Here is a 17,649-nt window from a genome sequence, read left to right as displayed (position 1 = left end):
GAGGGAATTTGGCCTCTAAACAAAGAAGAGCCGTCTGCTGTTGGACGCAGTCCAAGATTTCTCAAAGGGGCCACAAAGGTGCTGCTTTATTCCCACATGAATGCCTGTGGACATGGGCCCTGATTCCTCGGTGGCTCCTGGCACCCCCAGCCGGGGTGGGAGAGGTCACTTTGTTCCAGCTCTGACCAGCCCTTGCCATCCCTCTGGAGCACTCAATCCCAACTTTCAGTCTGCTTCTCATTAAAAAAGCTGTGGCAATTAGTTGTAGAATAATGTGAAAAAGAGAGCTCAAGACGCAAGGAGCATCCTACCTGGTGAGTCACCAACAATGGCTGCAGATGGGTCTTTTTCATGCCACTGCCACACAGTGTGAGGTGAACCTGTCGCTTAAAATAGATTGTGGGGTTGGGAAGAGAGATAAATCTGTGCTTTAAAGAAAAATAGGCAGGACAAGCGGGTGCCTGCAGATTAAAAGGCTGCTTGTGCTAACAGTTTCATAAAGACAGATTGAATATTCAGAAAGATCTTAATTTAATGACTTCAGAACAAACAGTTCTGTCATCTTCTCTAATTTATTTCTTCTGGGTTTTTGCTTCATATTTTTCTGGCATCTGTAAATTCATTCTCCTTCTTGCCTGGTACTATCTCCCACGTACCTTCAATTTAAAGGGAAACTGTCAGGGCCATGTTTATCTTCCTGATTATAGATCTTGATAAACTGGTCACACTGTGTGAATTTTATCATTAGGAAAAAAACTCAACACCAATGAAAAGAAACAGAAAAAAATACACACCTGCATTTTACAATTTTTACAATTTTCATATGATGTTAAAGTCCTGAAAATTAAATGCATCACAACTGACCAGGTGTTTTTCAGCCCTTATGGCATCAGTGAATTACATTGTAAAAATGGGGAAAACAAATAGCCTTCAGTGTTAATACAATCATTAACACCAAAAATATATCAAATTGGCTTTGGTCTGGGCTTAGCTGACACCTTCTTCCTTCCATATCCTTTTACTATATTACCTTTTTGGTTTTCTTTTACTGTAGCTCCTTCCTGCATTTCCTTTACTGTACCTTTTTTGCTGCATGAAAATGTTGAAAACATGCCACCTTCTGTTCTTTTTAGCTATTGCACAGTCCAAGAAAAATAACCTCTGGAAACCTCCACAAAATGACTGCACATCTGCACAAATACAAGCAGGCACATGCATGTAAACCTACATATGCACACATCTCTTAAATCTCTCTGAACTATCAAAATGTCTATATTCACAGGCTTTTCTTTAGTTACACTATTTGCACTCCAGCTGTTAAAATAATTATGCTTACCTAAGCATTTCCAAAGAAAACAGAAATTAGGACAATTCTGACCACTGCTGCTGGAAAGTAAAGGGAGAGGAGGAAGGTGATACTTCATCCAGTCTCTCTTTAATGACTGCACTGGACGAAGATCTGTATCTGGGTTTTTTCCTTCTTATCCCCAGCTCCTTCACCTCCACATGTACACACCCACACGTATACACTTCCCTTCAGAGCTGCTCTGGGAAAATCTCCCTTCTCTCCTTTCACAGATGAGGGGGTGCTGAAGAGCTTCTGCCAGGGCACCCTGGGCATCCCCACTTGCCCACTGCCACAAAACGCAGTGGGATGGGGAGTTCAAAACACAGCTCCAGCCCCAAAGTTTTGCTTTTGTGTTTCCTGACTTTTAACCTGAGACTTTTTTATTGCTGATGATTCATTTTCAAAAAAAAAAACTACAAGAGGCATTTCTTACACCATTACCCCCCCACAAGTTTATCCCAGTAACTTAGTCTTCTGTTAACCCAAATGAAACACAACATTATGGGTATGAGTAGACTCCTCTGTATAGATTTTCCTACCCATATATTTCCTTTATTGCCATTTAAGGAGTCTCCATAACTACAGATAAGCTTGGACTTTGTCAAGGCCCGGCTGTCTCTCCAAACTCCAAGATATAAGAAATGCTTTATTTTCTCTTCTCTAATCACTGAAGAGTAGTGTGTTTTAACTTCTTTTCACAGAGACTTTGCAGTGGAAGACTATGTAGGCAGGAGATAATTCTGTGTTAGGTGATAGAAGTGAAGAGTAGCACCCATGAGTGAGGGTAGGGGAATGTCCATAGCCACAGAAATGGTGTCTGTAGGTTGCCTTTGTAGGCAGATAGGGAGGCGGTCAGGGTACATCTCTCAGGGCCTCAGAAAAAAAAGGAATGTCATTTTCTTTATCTGTATTTGCATGAGGAGTGTTTTTCTAAGCTCACAGCTGCATTCTTCTGTACCTTATACACATTATCTTGCTTTTGTATGGACTTGGACTGCTCTGTGTAGAGGATTCAGCCGGTCTGACTCCTTAGAGAGGTTACTTTTAGATATCTGAGTTGCAGATAGGGTTATTTATTCCTGGACTTTTATTTCTACTATAACCCCCATGGTAGAAGGGCTATCTGCAGACTGCAAAGAGGAATGAGTAAAATAAATATCCTTAGGAGGTATATTTTTTCTCTGTGTTCTTTTAACCTCAGAGATACATGTTATGACAAAGAAGCCAAAGACCCTCTCTGCTTACTCCCGTGTGCCAGAAAGGCGTTAGCATTCTTAAATAGCTGGCCTTATATCACAATTTAATTCCTATTAGAAGTGAAACTAGCCCTCTGAATACTGTGAAATATGGGGAGCTTAAAGATGATTTAAAATAAACTTTCCCCCTTCCTTCTAGTCATATGTGGAATTTAGCTGGAACAGAGAATAGGGCCCCACATTTTCAAAACATCTGTTTTCCAAGATAAGCTCTTGATTCGCAGGGAGTGGGAAAAGATAGTGTGTTGCAGTAAATCAGAAAGTCCATAAGGCAATGGAGTGGGATCAGGCTTCTGACTGCAATAATCACTTCAAAAAGCTCACAAATGAAATAAGTCTTGTTCTTGACAATAAACTGTGGTGGTCAGCACAAAACATAACATCTTGCCTTCGAGGTCTAATGCCATGAGGCTGATGTAGCTGGGTAGAGCAAGGTGTCCATGACTAGTTCTGAACTGTTCTGCCAACCGAGAACATGCTGACTTTATAAAAACTTAAATTATGACTGGAACACTACTTTTGCTTTTCTTGCCATTTCTTGCCAAATGATAGACTAGGCAGTAGGTTAAAAAGCTGGATAAAAACCTGTACTTGTATCCAAACGAGTTGGTCTTGGAGACAGTTCAGCAAAGGCTGTGATGTCAAGAGGTGAGCAACTCAGTATCCCAAAGCAAATCCCACCAGAGGTGTCTCAGAAGATAATGGAAGTTTGATTCTGAACTGCCACTGGCTCACCTGGGACATGTTTGTGGGGTTATTATTCTTTATTTTCTCTTCTTTTTTTTATACATGAAAGTTTAAGCACTCCTTAGAGCAGACTAGGATACATCCTTCCACTAGGATAACCCAAATTGCTTTTTTAAAACCCACCAGCTGTACTGAGCGTTGTGGAGCTCAGCCACGCAGCTCAGGTACGAGCAGCCTGTGCCATGGAGAACCCCACTGTGTGCGTGTGAACTCAGAGCTGACTCTCCATTACTCCTCCTAATACCTGTCTGGGAAGTAGAAGGGGATCTCAGAAAGCAAGACTAGCAATTTCACAGATTGTTTCCGTGGTGGAGACCACAGCTGCCCACTGGATGGCACCAGGACTCTGTCCCTATGCGACTGCCAGAGGCACCCACACTTCCCTCCAGCATTCCCGACTCTGTCCCATCACTAGGCCAAGTGGTGCTTTGCAAACAGGTACTGAAAGACTCTGAAAGCAAAAAGGTAGGTAGGAATTGTAGATGTCAAAGCTGTCACCAAAGAGATGCAGAATGCTGTCACTGAAGATGCAGAATGCTGTCACGTGTGACATTTTTAAAGGGGCATATATGCTCTTTTATGCACATACAGAGCTGTGTGACTGAGATGGGCGTATTCTGCAGAGTACTTTGTGTTCCTTCCCATACAGGCTGCTATTTCTGAATAATCACATAGAGGATAATCACAAATGTGGAATACACCTTGTCTAACCATAGGATAGAGGGATAAACTTTTTTTTTTTTTTTTTTTTTTTAACTGTGTTGTTCCAAAGCTTCCTTGATGCTTCTTCAAGCTACAGCAACAGCAGTATGCAGATGCTGAAGGTTTGGCAGATTCTAGCTGCAATGTCTTGTAGTATTAACATCCCACATGAGACCCAGGTCAGTGGCATTAATGCTGCCACAGTGAGTCAACCCTTTTTGGTATCTCAGTTGAGAATGCATGCAGCAAACCTATGGCTGATATTTATAGAATAATGTACAAGTAAATGCTTTTAATACTCTTCACAGAAACTGAAGCTGGGCTTACTGCCTAAATTTACACCCGCGGCGTCCTTACTGAAGCCAATAAGCTTTACTGCAGTCACCAAAGAACGGGGAGGTGTTTGGAAATTCAGCGTTCCATTATAGTATGTTGTAATTCCTAATGATTTTGATGACTGTTTATATATTTAACACTGCTCAGGCAGAAATGTAGAAGCATGTGAAATGGGAACCAACCCCAAATTTACTTAAGAAATTTCTGCTAGTGGCAGCAAGGAGTGAGAAAAAGCCTATAAGGCAGAGCATAGCAGCCCAAGACTGAGACGCTTGGTAGGGGCCAGCCTTGCCCCTCCGTGCTGTGTATAACCTGAGGAGGAGCCTGCCTCACCGTTCACATGGCAGAGCCCAGTGAGCTCTGGGTGCAGGACTAGACAGTGTCCCAGCCCAGGAACAGGTGGGGAATTAGATCTCAGGCCTGGGCTTCTTTCTGAGGCTTAGAGTGCCATGGACACTGGCTCTTTCAAACCTTTTATTTATTTCTTCTGCCTCAGCAAGCTAGAGACAGGCACAGCAGGCATGCCTGGTATATGTAGAAGGAGGAAAGCTAAGAGAGATGCCCAGACGTGGATGGCACCAGCTGCCTAGGCTCTCTGCCCCACCACCCCAAAACGGGGAGAGCAGAGGTACAACCCCAGCCTTGGCTTTCACAGCAGGGTTGAAGGCTGGGCTGCTGTCAGAGGTGGCAACAGGATCACTGCTGGGATCACAGGCTGAGGTGGTCCTGAAATGACTGAAAATTCATCTTCCTCATTCAGGAGTCAAGTCAAAATCAAGCATGAATGGCCTGGAAATGTGATCCGTATCATAAAAATACATATCAGGAAATGTGTTCACATATTAACTAGGGCAGATCCATGCTTATTGCAAAATGTCTTGACTAAATAAATGAAAACATCCTTTGTGTTCATGTTTTGTTAGAGTTTCAGATTTTTTTGCACAATGTGTAAACTGTGTAATCTGGACAGGGTGATTCCTGCTACGACTGCCATGTCCAGGCTTGGTACAGTACCTATGCCTCACAGCACAGAGGCACGTTCATCCAGATAGCTGCCTAAAACGCGGATGGCTGCAAAAAGTCAGAATCCATGGCTAAATTTCTCCAGGAAGAAGAGATTAGTGTACACTACCTGAATAACTGTCCCACTGGGCTGCTACAAAAGTCATCCAGCTCTTACTCCTCTATAACATGACAGCATGTGCTCTGCCTGCCGCCTGGAGAGGCACTGCAGCTCCTGACACTGAGATGTGGTGTAACTGAGCAACTTCTTTTTTACAATAAAAACAAAACTCTCCAAACACTCATATCCTGTCTCCTTTCCCCCTTTCTCTTTGAATTTCATGCTTGAGCATTAAAACCAAGGGATCAAAAGAAGTAGGACAGCTTCTGATGTTCCAGTGAAGCTGACCCAGACTTGCTTGGGTGTGATGGAGGTCAGAGCAGAGCCTTCTCCCAGGCTTGGGAAAGGAGAAGCTTTCTTGTGTCTCATGTTTAAGTTACTGGGTGAAGTGAATGTTTTAGATTTAATTTACGGATCAGAACAAAAAAAGCTGGCAGTGGCAGATAGGCACATGGTTAGCTGCACTTGTACATAGTATGTGATTTTTTTTCTCCTTTTGTTTGTGAAACATTTTTAAGTATAATTGTGCAATTGTGTGAAACATTAGAGTATCTCCATTTAACAAGTCAGGAAATACAAGGTATGAGGGTCTCTAACAGTTATAAATTCCTTCTCTAAATTTTGCCTACATAGAAGGCTAGTTTTCCTTAATTTCATTATATGCTCCCAAATCCACAAAACCGAATGTGAAACCTTTATTCTTATTATTCTCAGCTAGTTAAAATTCTAGCTTTTGCCACTGATATGTTCAAGATGCCTTTTGGTTTTTTAACTTATTCTTATCTTTTGCTCCCATGAAAAGAAGAAAAGAATGGCATAAAGAGACAATTATGTTAATTACAGTGCAGAAGAATGGAAAAGTTGGGAAAGATCAAAATGTTTGTGTAGGTAATGTGTATTTGTTACAGCTGGCAGCGAAAAAAAATTGGGTTGTCTTTGGGTTTTATAATGAATTGAAAGAAAATTTTTAAAAAACCCACGAAGAATGGATTTGAGAATGAGTCTCTAGACAGAGTGTCAGGATGTTTAGTTACAATAGCAGTACCCTTGTAGATACCTTGTATGATTTAGATGAAGTTGTTTTCTTCCTCATTTCCAGCAGTTCTTTGCTTTCACTTGGGGTGAGAGAGCCACATACATGCTCAGACATCTCCTCCTCTCCTGGTCATGACCTGTCCAATGATGTTTTCATTCAACAAGGCTCTATTTGGTATATATGTTAAATATGACCTACATTTCTTAAAGGTGCCAAAAGCTCACAGATTCTGAAAAAGGTAGTTGACCAAACCCCAAGTTGCATTATTACAGTAGGGAAAAATACTGTCAGTAGTATAATGCAATTATTGCTTGACCTAAAAACCCCCAACCAAATCTGCCTTACATAGGTCACTTTTGCAACATATTAAATCCCCGGAAGTAGTGCTGGGTTTGTACATTTTTCACAAATCCTAAATTCTTTTTTTTTCTTTTTAATCATTACGTTAAGAAGATCACAGAATTGAGCCTACTCATTGGGAAAATGGGGGAGGAACTCATGAGAAAAATTAAGTCTGGTTGGTTAATCCCCCCAAAATCCAGACTCCTCAGTGAGAGCAGAAAAATCCATGGATATATTGGTTTTCCTCTTTTAAATAGGTTTGGGTGGGGTTTTTTTCAGCAGATATACTTAGGAGCACTAAATGCAGAATATTTAAAATATATATATATATATGTATATAAAAAGACAATTTTTCATGGCAAAAGCAACTAGAGCCAAGATTAGCTTTCTTATTCATGACCTAGATTATGGTAAAGAAAAGAAGTATACATTTTCAGTTTACATTGATGCTAAAGAGAAGTTATCCTGCTGTTAAGAGGAACTTTTCAAATTAGACCCACACTTCACGGTTTGCTGTTGAAATAGGATTTCAAAATCTAATTTTCTGAAATGTCAGAAGTGAAATATTGCCTTTTGTGTTTGTCACAATTCCCCATAACTTGGCAAAGAGGATATCATGGCCCTGCTTATTTGTAAAATGTGCTTTGTGTAGCTGTCCTTTGTACCCTTCTTCCAGGCAGAGGTGAAAGATTGCAGGAGGAAAGTGAAAGAAGTGTTTGGTCTTGTTAGTATTTAAGCAGATTAAGGGTAAAAGGCCTTTTGGAGCACTTCAAGTCAAAGAACAAAAACTACAGCTGGTGCTCAAAACACTGTGAAAGCCTACAAAGTTCAAATGAAGCTACTAAAAAGAGCGATAGCATATATTTAAAATAAAGCAAGTCTGTCTCCCTGAGTTCAGGGCTCGCTAGTTTCTTCTTACACATACATGAATCCCAGGCTGTGTTTTCCACATGCTCTACTGGACTGTGTGCCAGCTGAAGGATCAATACCATTCACCTGGTGAAAGGTGGCTGATGAGTAAATAGGAAAGGACTTAGCCTTTAGAAAAAGAACAGGCACATAAGTTATTTTATTTTATGGTGAGTTTTCTGTGTTCTGTCTTTCATGCATGTGCTGGAGAACTTCAACCAAGAGAATTTTATTTTATTTTATTTTATTTTATTTTATTTTATTTTATTTTATTTTATTTTATTTTAATGTGGCTTTGGACTGGAATATTTTACATTTACTAGAAATCACAATCAGAGCTAATGTGAAGAATCTGTGATACTAGAGAACAGGTACAATGATCATTTTATACAAGATCAGACATATAAAGCGTAAGGAATTTTAAGTCTAGTTATATAAATGGTTATGTATACACTTGGTTTTTTGGTGTTTGTGAGAGACAGTGAGAAAAATCCCTATTTAATTATGTTACTGGTTTGTATTTTAGCGAAAAAAATGAATTTATTAAGGAAGTATTAAAAATACCTCCTTAAATTCATGTATAAAATGGTTATGCAACATATTGCTATGGGTAGCTGTTATGTACACATATATATATATTCATACTTCACAAGGAAGAAAAAGTGTGCAAATCCAATTAAAAACAAGTGAAAGCAAAAAACGGCTTTTGCAGGGTCCCCTTTAAAAAACAATCTGTGAAAATGTGTTACTGTGAATTCATACACAGCTATTTGTATAGCTGTACAAACAGACCTCGGGACCCTGACAAACAAGCCAGCTTGGACAACGGAAAGCCCCTCTCCTCCCCTCTGATAAAGACTGGCACAACAGCGAGAGTTTGGTGTGATCCCCACAGAGCAAAGTTGCCTTTCCTGTGACTTCAGGACTAAGAAATCCATGCTGGTTATGTTGCAGTCTTCTGCAAACTGTTTTCAGCTGAGAGAACTCCATACGTGTTTCTCAAGGAAAGAGCATTAACCTTGCAGATGTTGATTTTTTTTTTTTTTTCTTATTTTTTGTCTGGAGCAAAAATAAAGGACCCATTGATACTCATTTCTTGTTTTATTTTAGTGACTGAGATTGCTCAGGGATTGCATCAGCCCCAACCTTGAACAGCAGCCAGGTAAGACCTAGCAGTGGAACTGTCTTTGAAAATGGCAGGAGCCTTAGTATGCTCCACCGCTACTGCTGCTCTTAATTAACTTCCCCCATTATCTTCTCTTTGTTCATGCAAGTGTGAGAAGTCCTTTTTTTTTTACCAGCTGCAAGTTTAACAACCTCTCCTGCTCCCCAGGGACAGCATGAGCCCTGTTTCCAAGAGGATTTCTTCTTCCACAAAAACTCTGTCCTGAGCACAGACCAGCTTCATGGTGGAAAACTCTACTCTTCCTCACCACCTAGCCTGAGTTTGGGAGGCCAGAAACCCTGAGGAAAATTATGTGATTTTGGCATGAAAATAAGTTTTTTTGGTGCATAGCTCCAGAGGGAATGAGAGGGTGGGGAGGGAGGGAAGAGTGAAAATAACTATGGTCTTAATAGCTCCTATTTCTGATCTCCCAAAGAGCATGTTTGGGCCCTGAGGATCCATGGGTACCTCCGTCCTGACTGACAGCTGAAATGAGAGTGGAAGCCAAAAGAGGAAGGGAGAAGGCAATCTGTAAAAAAAACTCTACGCCTAGAGCAGGCAAAACTTAGCTTTTGCCCATATGAGTTTGAAGCTGGGAACATTCTTGTTGCTACTGCTATTGGTACTTTCTGTGACCACCAATGGACAGAAAGTACTTGCCATCCATCTATTTTTGTCTCAGAAGGACTACCACACTTGTGACACACTTAGTGTAAAATAGTGAACTGGTTTGCTGACCCCTTACACCTTCTTCTCTTCCCCTACCTCCTTGTCTTGAAGCAGCTCTTGCTGGAGCCGCTTATGTCTGAAAAGTAAGGTAAGGGATGTCTCTTAGGCAAGGGGTGGGGTGAGATGGAGGTCCCTTCACCCTCGCAGTGCAGCGTGACTGTGGGCAGTGAGACCTTGCTGTGAGCATGAATTCACCTCACAAATAATAGAGTGCAGATTTAAGGCATCTATTGCTAATAATTAAAGACACAGACTTAAATGTGTTGTGTTAAAGGTCAGTTTATCCCCAGAACTTGTGGCCAGCCATGTGATCATTTCTGGGATTTGACCTGCCTGTAAATCAGATGGGCATTTTTCCATTCTCATGAGTCAACAAAATTATGTTTGGGAGACAACAATCCAGTAAAGGCTTGCAAAAATGAGACCTGATGAGATTTTCAGTTTGTTTTTTTTCATATGCCTTTGATCAAAACTAGTTCCTGCACAGTTATTCCTCAGATATAGGGTTTTTTCCTGGTTTTGAGTATCTTGCCTTTTAGGACATTGTGTGTCTTTCCTGTAGTCTGGAATGCCCTCAGCTGATGAATCATCTTATGTGCTTATGCTGAGACTAATTACCCTCTGGAAAAGCCCTCTGTCCTGATGACAAAGACGAATTGGACTGAGTAGCTCAGAGATACCCATTTTACTTCCGTTATATTAAAACAGAGGAATGCCTTCAAGCGCTGCAGATTGGGACTGAGTTGTACAGGCAGATTTCCAGTGCAGTTCCTCTGGTGCTATCTAAACCAGAAGGAACTGTTTCTCACCTTTGCTGGACTGCAGAGATGCCTGGAGTTAAGTAATAGGATAGAGAAGAGATCTGTCACTTGCATTTGTCCCCATTTATAAGTGCTTTATAGCCACTCTTAGCTCTGGTGTCTTGTTTGACTTTTAGAATTGCCTTTGCAGTATTTGTGAAACTTCTCTCTGCACATGACTTTTAGTTGCTATCGTGAAAATATTAAAGCTGGGAAGAGAATGAATGAATAATCAAATGTAAAATTGGGCTTAGTCCAGAATGTGTCTCTCCAGGCTATTAATTTGTGCATCACTAGCATGTCCATCAATACTGGTTGCACAGTTTTGCAAGTTATTAATAAATAACCAGGATGGGTAATGTTCTTTGCTGCAATGTGCCATCAGACCATTTCTTACAACCTACACCTCAAGGGTGAATTGACGGTGGCTGTTTGGTATTTCTGTTTTGCAGATGTTGTAGAGTTTTCCAATGGAAAGGCTGGTATTTTTGATGAGCTTTTGTTTGCTGTTGTCCAATGCACAGCAAGCACCTTCGTAAGTACATTTTATTATTAATCCTTCACTCCTAACAAACTCCTTGAAAGTAGAAAATGTTAATGGTCTTGACAGAGAATCCATAAAACTTGTTTCTTGGACCACTGAAAATTTGTGTAACCTTTAATAGGTAAAAAGTAAAAAGCTTAAAACTGACCTTATTAAGGCATTTTTAAGGGGAGAGACCTTCATTCAATAACAAATAATTTAAAATGCCCTACTAAAGCATGATATTAGTGATGCTATTACTGCTTGTGCGTCTTTAGTTTATGACATTTACTGGATTGGAGAATCTTGGGAAAGAATATCTGCAATTGATTTATACATGGCAGAAAGCAAAGTTGTCACAATTGGGAGAGCTTCAGGATTTTTTTGTATTTATCCTCTGTTTTAGTAGAGATTTGCATACGTTGATACTGGTTATTCTAGACAGACAAATTCCTTAGTTTGGGAAATAGATGCAACTCTTCAGAAAACATATGAAGCATGTTAAAGGTCCTTGAAATTGACCTTTGTCTGTAGAGCAGAGGTACAGGAGAAGATTCTTACACTCTTACTTTGTTCCCACCAGGATTAAATGTATTCAGGTACTTATCATAGCCAGAGGAGAGCTTTGATGAAATATTTGAGCAGTCAGGTCAAACCCTCCTCCCCTTCCATGTCAGCCTACCTCTGAGGTTATATCCAGCCCCTGATACTTATTTCTATTCTTATGAGGTTTTAGCCAGTTGCAGACTCCTGCCTGCAGTCTAATGTTGACCTCCAGTGTTCACATCAGCATGAAAACTACAGCCCCATAGAAACTTGATTTTGGGATACTTATGGTACATCTTGAGGCACACTTCATCTTCGGTAAAGAACAGGCTTTGTCATCTGTGATAAAATCATGGTGGAAACTGGGACTGAGATAGGGTTTTTTTCTGAGATAATTGAAAGTGGGAAGCACAAGGTGCCGAATGTAATAGGTATATGAAACTGAACATTATGTCAGGAAAATACCATCATGATGCTTCGAGACCAGATCTGGCTTTTGTCTGGTTAGCTGAAATTATGGGTAGTGTAGACTAGTGACCATGTCTGTCTAAGCTGTTGCATAGGTAAACATTTAAACAACTAATACACCACTGTAAAAAAGAGATGCTACATTTCTGTATGCTATGGTAGAGAGCAAGCATTAGGCTCTCTTTTCCATATGTGGACAAGTATTGTGTCACATTTTTCTAGAGCCAACAGACACTGAGTGGGTGATGCAGTGACACTTTTAAAGTAAACCCCTCTCAGTGCCATTGAGAAAATACAACGAACACAGCTGAAAACTAAAACTTTCTTCTCAAGTTTAAAGCGTTTGAACATATGTAGATGTCAAACCTGCCTAACTAATGAATTAGAGAAGACAGACCAAAAAAACCAATAAAGATCAAGATCAAGCATTGCATGAAGGTAGATGTAACTAACAGATGAGTTTCATCATTCATTGTAAACTAGAAACACTAGAAAGCATTTTCACGAATATATAGGTAAATGTTTTCATGGTTATTGAAGGCTGTTCTGGTTTTCTTTCCCAATGTTTGTGGGAAGACTCAGACCATCTGTGATGCATTTCACTAATCATATGGAAGGAGAAAGATGATTTTTATTCTGTTTTCAGAGTGTACCATGGTTATTAGCAGGAAAAAAAAAAAAAAAAAGTAAATTTTAGTTTTATTTGAAAAAAAAAGGTTTATTCCCTTATTTCTGTACTCCACCTTTATTTCTGTACTCCACCTTTCATTTTATAAATTTAAAAAAGAAGAAACATTTATAAAAAAAAAAATAGTTCAGCCAACACATTCTGATAATGATAAAATCATTTACCTTTCATTTTAGAAATCTTCTGCAAAATAATCATTTTACAAAAGCAGCAGTCTTGAGCTCAGAACTGTTCTTTGCTTATGTGCCATTATATCATTAAGACATGGCTCTTCACATAGTTCTCTGATTTTTGTTGGTAAAAGAGAAAAAGAGGGCAAGAATGATCATCTACATTTTAAAGGTCATGAAATCAATTCCAAAGAAGCACCAGAGCAGAGTTAAGAATAAAGAAAAATAATAAAGAGAAAAAACCTAAATTCCAAACAGTTTAGCCTTCAACTCAGCCCATCCCAGGACTGTGGTCTCACCTACTGTGGCCTCGCATTACCAGCATTGCACAGTGACATCTGAATGAAGATTAGCTACCCGAAACACCATACTTATGGTTATACAGGAAACTGACACCTCCTGACATATTAAAGCATAAGCTGGCATAATGTAGATGTTAGTACATGAAGATACATAAATACTCAAATATGTGTTTATGAGTATGTATTCATTGTCTCTTAATGCATGATCTGGTTTTGTTTCCAGAAAGTCAAGTTTACAGAACCTCCTCTAAGTTAAACTAGGCTATAAAAGTCCTTGGCAGTCCCTGGGACATACTGCAGGTTATTTTCTTTCCTATCTATAGGGACTGGTCTTTTGTAGGACCTAAATGTGATGGTTCAGAATTTGGGGATCAGTTGGAGAGAAACTGTCTTCTTTTAATATCTAGTCTGACTAACAAGGGGGATGAACTAGGTGACCTCCACAAGTCCCAGGCTCAACTGTTTTGTATGGTTTTTTCTTTAAAGTTTGTATCGGTTGGACATTATTGTATTATGCAAAAATCAGCCTACATACTGGACAACCTGTTTTTATGTTGGTTTAGATTTCTTATCACTGCCCCAAATGTGGTGCATTTGGGCACACATGAGACAATAACAGTTCAAGTCCACGGAGCACAGAGCCCTGTGCAAGTTACTGCATACTTCAAAGATGAGATGAAAAATCAGCTCCTATCAGAGAGGATCATCTTTAACCTTAATCAAAATAACAACTACCTAGAGATGAAAAAAGTAATGGTGAGTCTAACATCATAGTGATGTGTATGTTTTAATGGGGGATTAGATAGTATTTCTACTTGAAAAGAAATATTCATCCATAGGAAAGATATAATTGAGTATCTTCTGTTGAATGGTGTTAATAAAATTATTTAAGCACTTCAGCTGTTTCTGGGCCTCAGCTGTGTGGCTCCAAAGTTGCCAGGTTCATATCTGACTCTGTGGGCTTTTTCCTTTTGTCTTCTTCAGGTCAAGCCAAGGACTCTGCAGAAGGATCTGTTCAAGAAGAGTAATCGGACATATGTTCTGCTAGTCACGGAAAGCAGGGAGCTTTATAAGGACACCATTCAAAGCACTCGCATCCTCCTGTCTTCCAAGAAAGGCTACATTTTTATTCAGACAGATAAGCCTATATATACACCAAGTTCCAAAGGTTAAAAGACATCTACTGCATTTCAGATGTTGAGTATAGATGTTAAAAGGCACGAATAGAAAAAGTAATAATGACTTGATCCATCCCAATGTAAAGACATCTCATTTAACCCTAGCTATCTCTGTGCTTACCTGCCAGTCCAGAATTTAAACTTGCCTCCTACAGCCAGGGCTTCTACAGTACAGAACCTGCACTGCACATGGCAGCACCCCACGTGGAAATGCTGCCAGAGTCAAAAAGTTGTTCTCTCTTCTAACGAGAGCCAGACAAAATCTGTTCTTTTTTTGTTGTTGTTCAAAAAGCTAAATAATGACTTTCCTTCGGAAAAAAAAAAAAAAAAAAAAAAAAAAAAAGGTGAGAAGCCTGCAAAAAAACTCATATTTCTTCTGCTTGCAACACCAACAACAAGCATACTTCGCACTTTAAGATCACAACTGTTTTGTTACTTACCAATTTAACTAAGTAACAAGAGAAGGAAGTAAAAAAAGTGCTTTAATTTGGTCACAGGCCTTGGCTGCAGAAGGAGTACAGAAATGAGTGAAACTCCCTGAGTATTTTTCAGAACTTTCTTCAAAAAGGTATCTGTTTGGTCATGTAACACGCAAAGCCTATAGAAGAATGCAATTATTTTTTGAAATTTCTCTGACTTCTTTTCATTAAAAGAAAGTGGTTTATCCCAAATTCAGTAACTCAGTTTAGAGCTTGTAATAATTACTATCTAGAAAGGACAGAAATAAATATGTGAACACATTTATTTTTCTATTAAACAGTAAGATACAGGATCTTCATCCTGGACAATGCTATGAGGCCAACAGATGACACTGTTACTGTTGCAGTGCTAGTAAGTATACAAAAAACACTGTTAATGAGTCCTTCTTCAGCACAGGAACTATGAAAAACTTCCATAAAAGATGCAAGAGTAAAACTATACCTCTGAATCCTCTTCAAAAATCAGCATTTATACATTGTGAGATATGTCTAGTCATTTTTGGACAGTATCAGTAGCATGGAGGAAAAACGTAACATGAATATAACAGTAGGAAAGTAAGCAGAGCATTTCTCTTCCTTAGGACCAGTATATGAACTTGAGCATTTGGATACAAATGTTTGACACCTGGTGTATCCTTTTATGCTTGTTTTCTCTCTCTCAACAGAATTCAAAAGGAACGGTGGTTAAAAAGTCAGACCAGAGAATAAAAGCAGTGTTCAGTGAAAACTTCGAAATACCTGATGTTGCCGAGTACGTGACTGCTGTGCATTGTGCATTAAAACAGTTCACATGTCAAAATGTCTCTTGCAGCAGAACAATCTTCAAGCTAAAAATGTCTTGTCCTTCCCTTCCCCTCTTTCTGCTCTGCTCCCCTGTTTTCCTGTTTATTTTCCTTATTGTGTATTGTCTGCTCTACCATTTCAGTAGAATAAAAGGTGCACTAAAGCAGACAGTTCTGCTCTGATTGCACCTGGAAGCACCATGGCACACTGTCAGCACATGGCAGCAGGGAACCAAGCATGAATCCTCTGGAGCCAGCCCTGGAGCCTCCTGCCACGCAGGGCTCTACACCCGAGCTGGTCACGCAGCACTCCCTTCTCTGACACTGGAGAAAACGTCACCTATTTAGGCTGTGATTCATCTGACCTGTTTTACATGTCTGTCAGGATGAGATGTACCATGTCTCAGCACTATCTTTCTCTCCACTGGCTGCAGAGGAGCCCGTGGGGACGCATGCAGACGAAAAACCTCACAGTATGATGTCTAAAGTGAGGGGGACTAACCCCACCTCCTATTAGCAGTATCAAACCATCCAAATTCATCCCTCTTACCTGTTGAAGCACTTAAGACTTTTAACTGCTGAATTGATTGAATTACCTTTCAAAATTATCTTTCTCTCACTATGGAGCAGAGATTGAGCCTATGGTTCATATCTTTTTTACCTTTAAACACTTCATCTTGGAGTCATGAGTCCAGAATTTAATGTTAATACACTGCAATTAGCAATATTTACTCTGGTAAGCAACAATTTAGCATAGTGCTTAAATATCTGCTCAACCATATGACTACAGTCAGGAGAGCACTCCTGTAAGGGCTCAGTTAGCAAAGTGTAATTAATTACCTCTGATTTCAAACAGTCAATCTTTTACTTAATATTCAGTGTGTTATTGCATAGTAGACTGATTTTGACATCACAGTGAAGATAAACTATATGAAATATATGATGATTTTTTTTTATTTCTGAGGGCTTTTCAAAGGCAGTGCATGTTACATGTGATTTGAAAATATGTTATCTTGCAGTTCCTCAAAAATACTTTTTCAGTGTTTCCTAGGACATTTGGAAAGATGTTGCTGTCTCTTGCCAACAAAGAGAAACCCATTAATAAATTAGACTGGGAGGAAATCAAAGCAAGGAAAATATTAGCATTTAATGAAAATTCAAATATATTAGCATCATAAAATATCTGAGGAATGCTAATCAACTATTTTCTGCTGAATCTGAACTTTAGGCCTGGAACTTGGAAAATCAAAGCCTGGTTTCATCAATATGAAATGTCTAATGCTTCCGCTGAATTTGAAGTTAAAAATTATGGTAAGAGAATATTTAATTTGCATTATAAATATATGAAGTCATCACTATGTGTTAAAAGATATATTTCAGTGATTAAGCCTGGCTGTAGTTAGGTATCAAGGACAAGATTTACAGTGTTTCAGTGCCACATTGCTATCTTTGATGCACAGGAGAACTCTGATTTTGTGTGCCTTCCACTTAGGTTTGAAAAAAAAAAAATTTTTATACAGACTTAGGAACTTCAACATTTTTCACTAAACATCTTTTTTTGAAGGGTTCTCCTACTGCAGAAAAAAATGGACATGAACTCCATTTTAAAATCAATGCAATTCTGGCTAAAGTTTTCAGTGAAGACTAAAATGAAAATCAAAAAGATACCTATTTTCTCTCAGTAGAATTCAGTTTGGAAGTTGATTAGAGTTGTTCCTATGCTCAGGGAAGCTTTTTTAAAGAAAAGTGAGGGCACTTTGGAAAAAGTAAAAATGTAGAAATTTAACAATTTGGAGTAAGAAATGGCTCGAATTATTTTTGTGCTGAAATTGTGCTTTCTTTAAAAATTTAGTGTGGGGGTTGTTTGTTTGTTGTTTTTTTTTTTTTCCTTAAAAGCAAAAGAAAACCTCAGGATTATATGTAAACCTCAGTTTAAAAAACCTGCTTTTGCCTTAGCTAGTGGATGCAGCAGAATAGTGGAGACTATTGCATCCTCTGCGAACACCTACATCTAGGAGCA

General features: G+C 39.2%; 1 protein-coding gene across 2 annotated transcripts in view; it reads left to right on the top strand.

The window, feature by feature from the left end:
* Positions 1–201: 201 nt before the first annotated feature.
* The window catches only part of LOC141973336 (complement C4-like), a 57,825-nt gene continuing 40,377 nt past the window's right edge, over positions 202–17,649 (top strand). For both annotated transcript variants that reach the window (XM_074931803.1, XM_074931793.1), the window contains exons 1-8: positions 202–314; positions 8,910–8,961; positions 10,946–11,028; positions 13,754–13,946; positions 14,175–14,358; positions 15,129–15,199; positions 15,513–15,598; positions 16,858–16,940. In XM_074931803.1, the coding sequence (XP_074787904.1) occupies positions 10,964–11,028; positions 13,754–13,946; positions 14,175–14,358; positions 15,129–15,199; positions 15,513–15,598; positions 16,858–16,940 (682 nt within the window). In that variant the 5' untranslated portion in view covers positions 202–314; positions 8,910–8,961; positions 10,946–10,963. The remainder of the gene's footprint in view (positions 315–8,909; positions 8,962–10,945; positions 11,029–13,753; positions 13,947–14,174; positions 14,359–15,128; positions 15,200–15,512; positions 15,599–16,857; positions 16,941–17,649) is intronic.

This window comes from Athene noctua, chromosome 1 (genome assembly GCF_965140245.1).
Source record: "Athene noctua chromosome 1, bAthNoc1.hap1.1, whole genome shotgun sequence".
Taxonomy (NCBI): Eukaryota; Metazoa; Chordata; class Aves; order Strigiformes; family Strigidae; genus Athene; species Athene noctua.
This window is presented reverse-complemented; position numbering and strand designations above follow the sequence as displayed.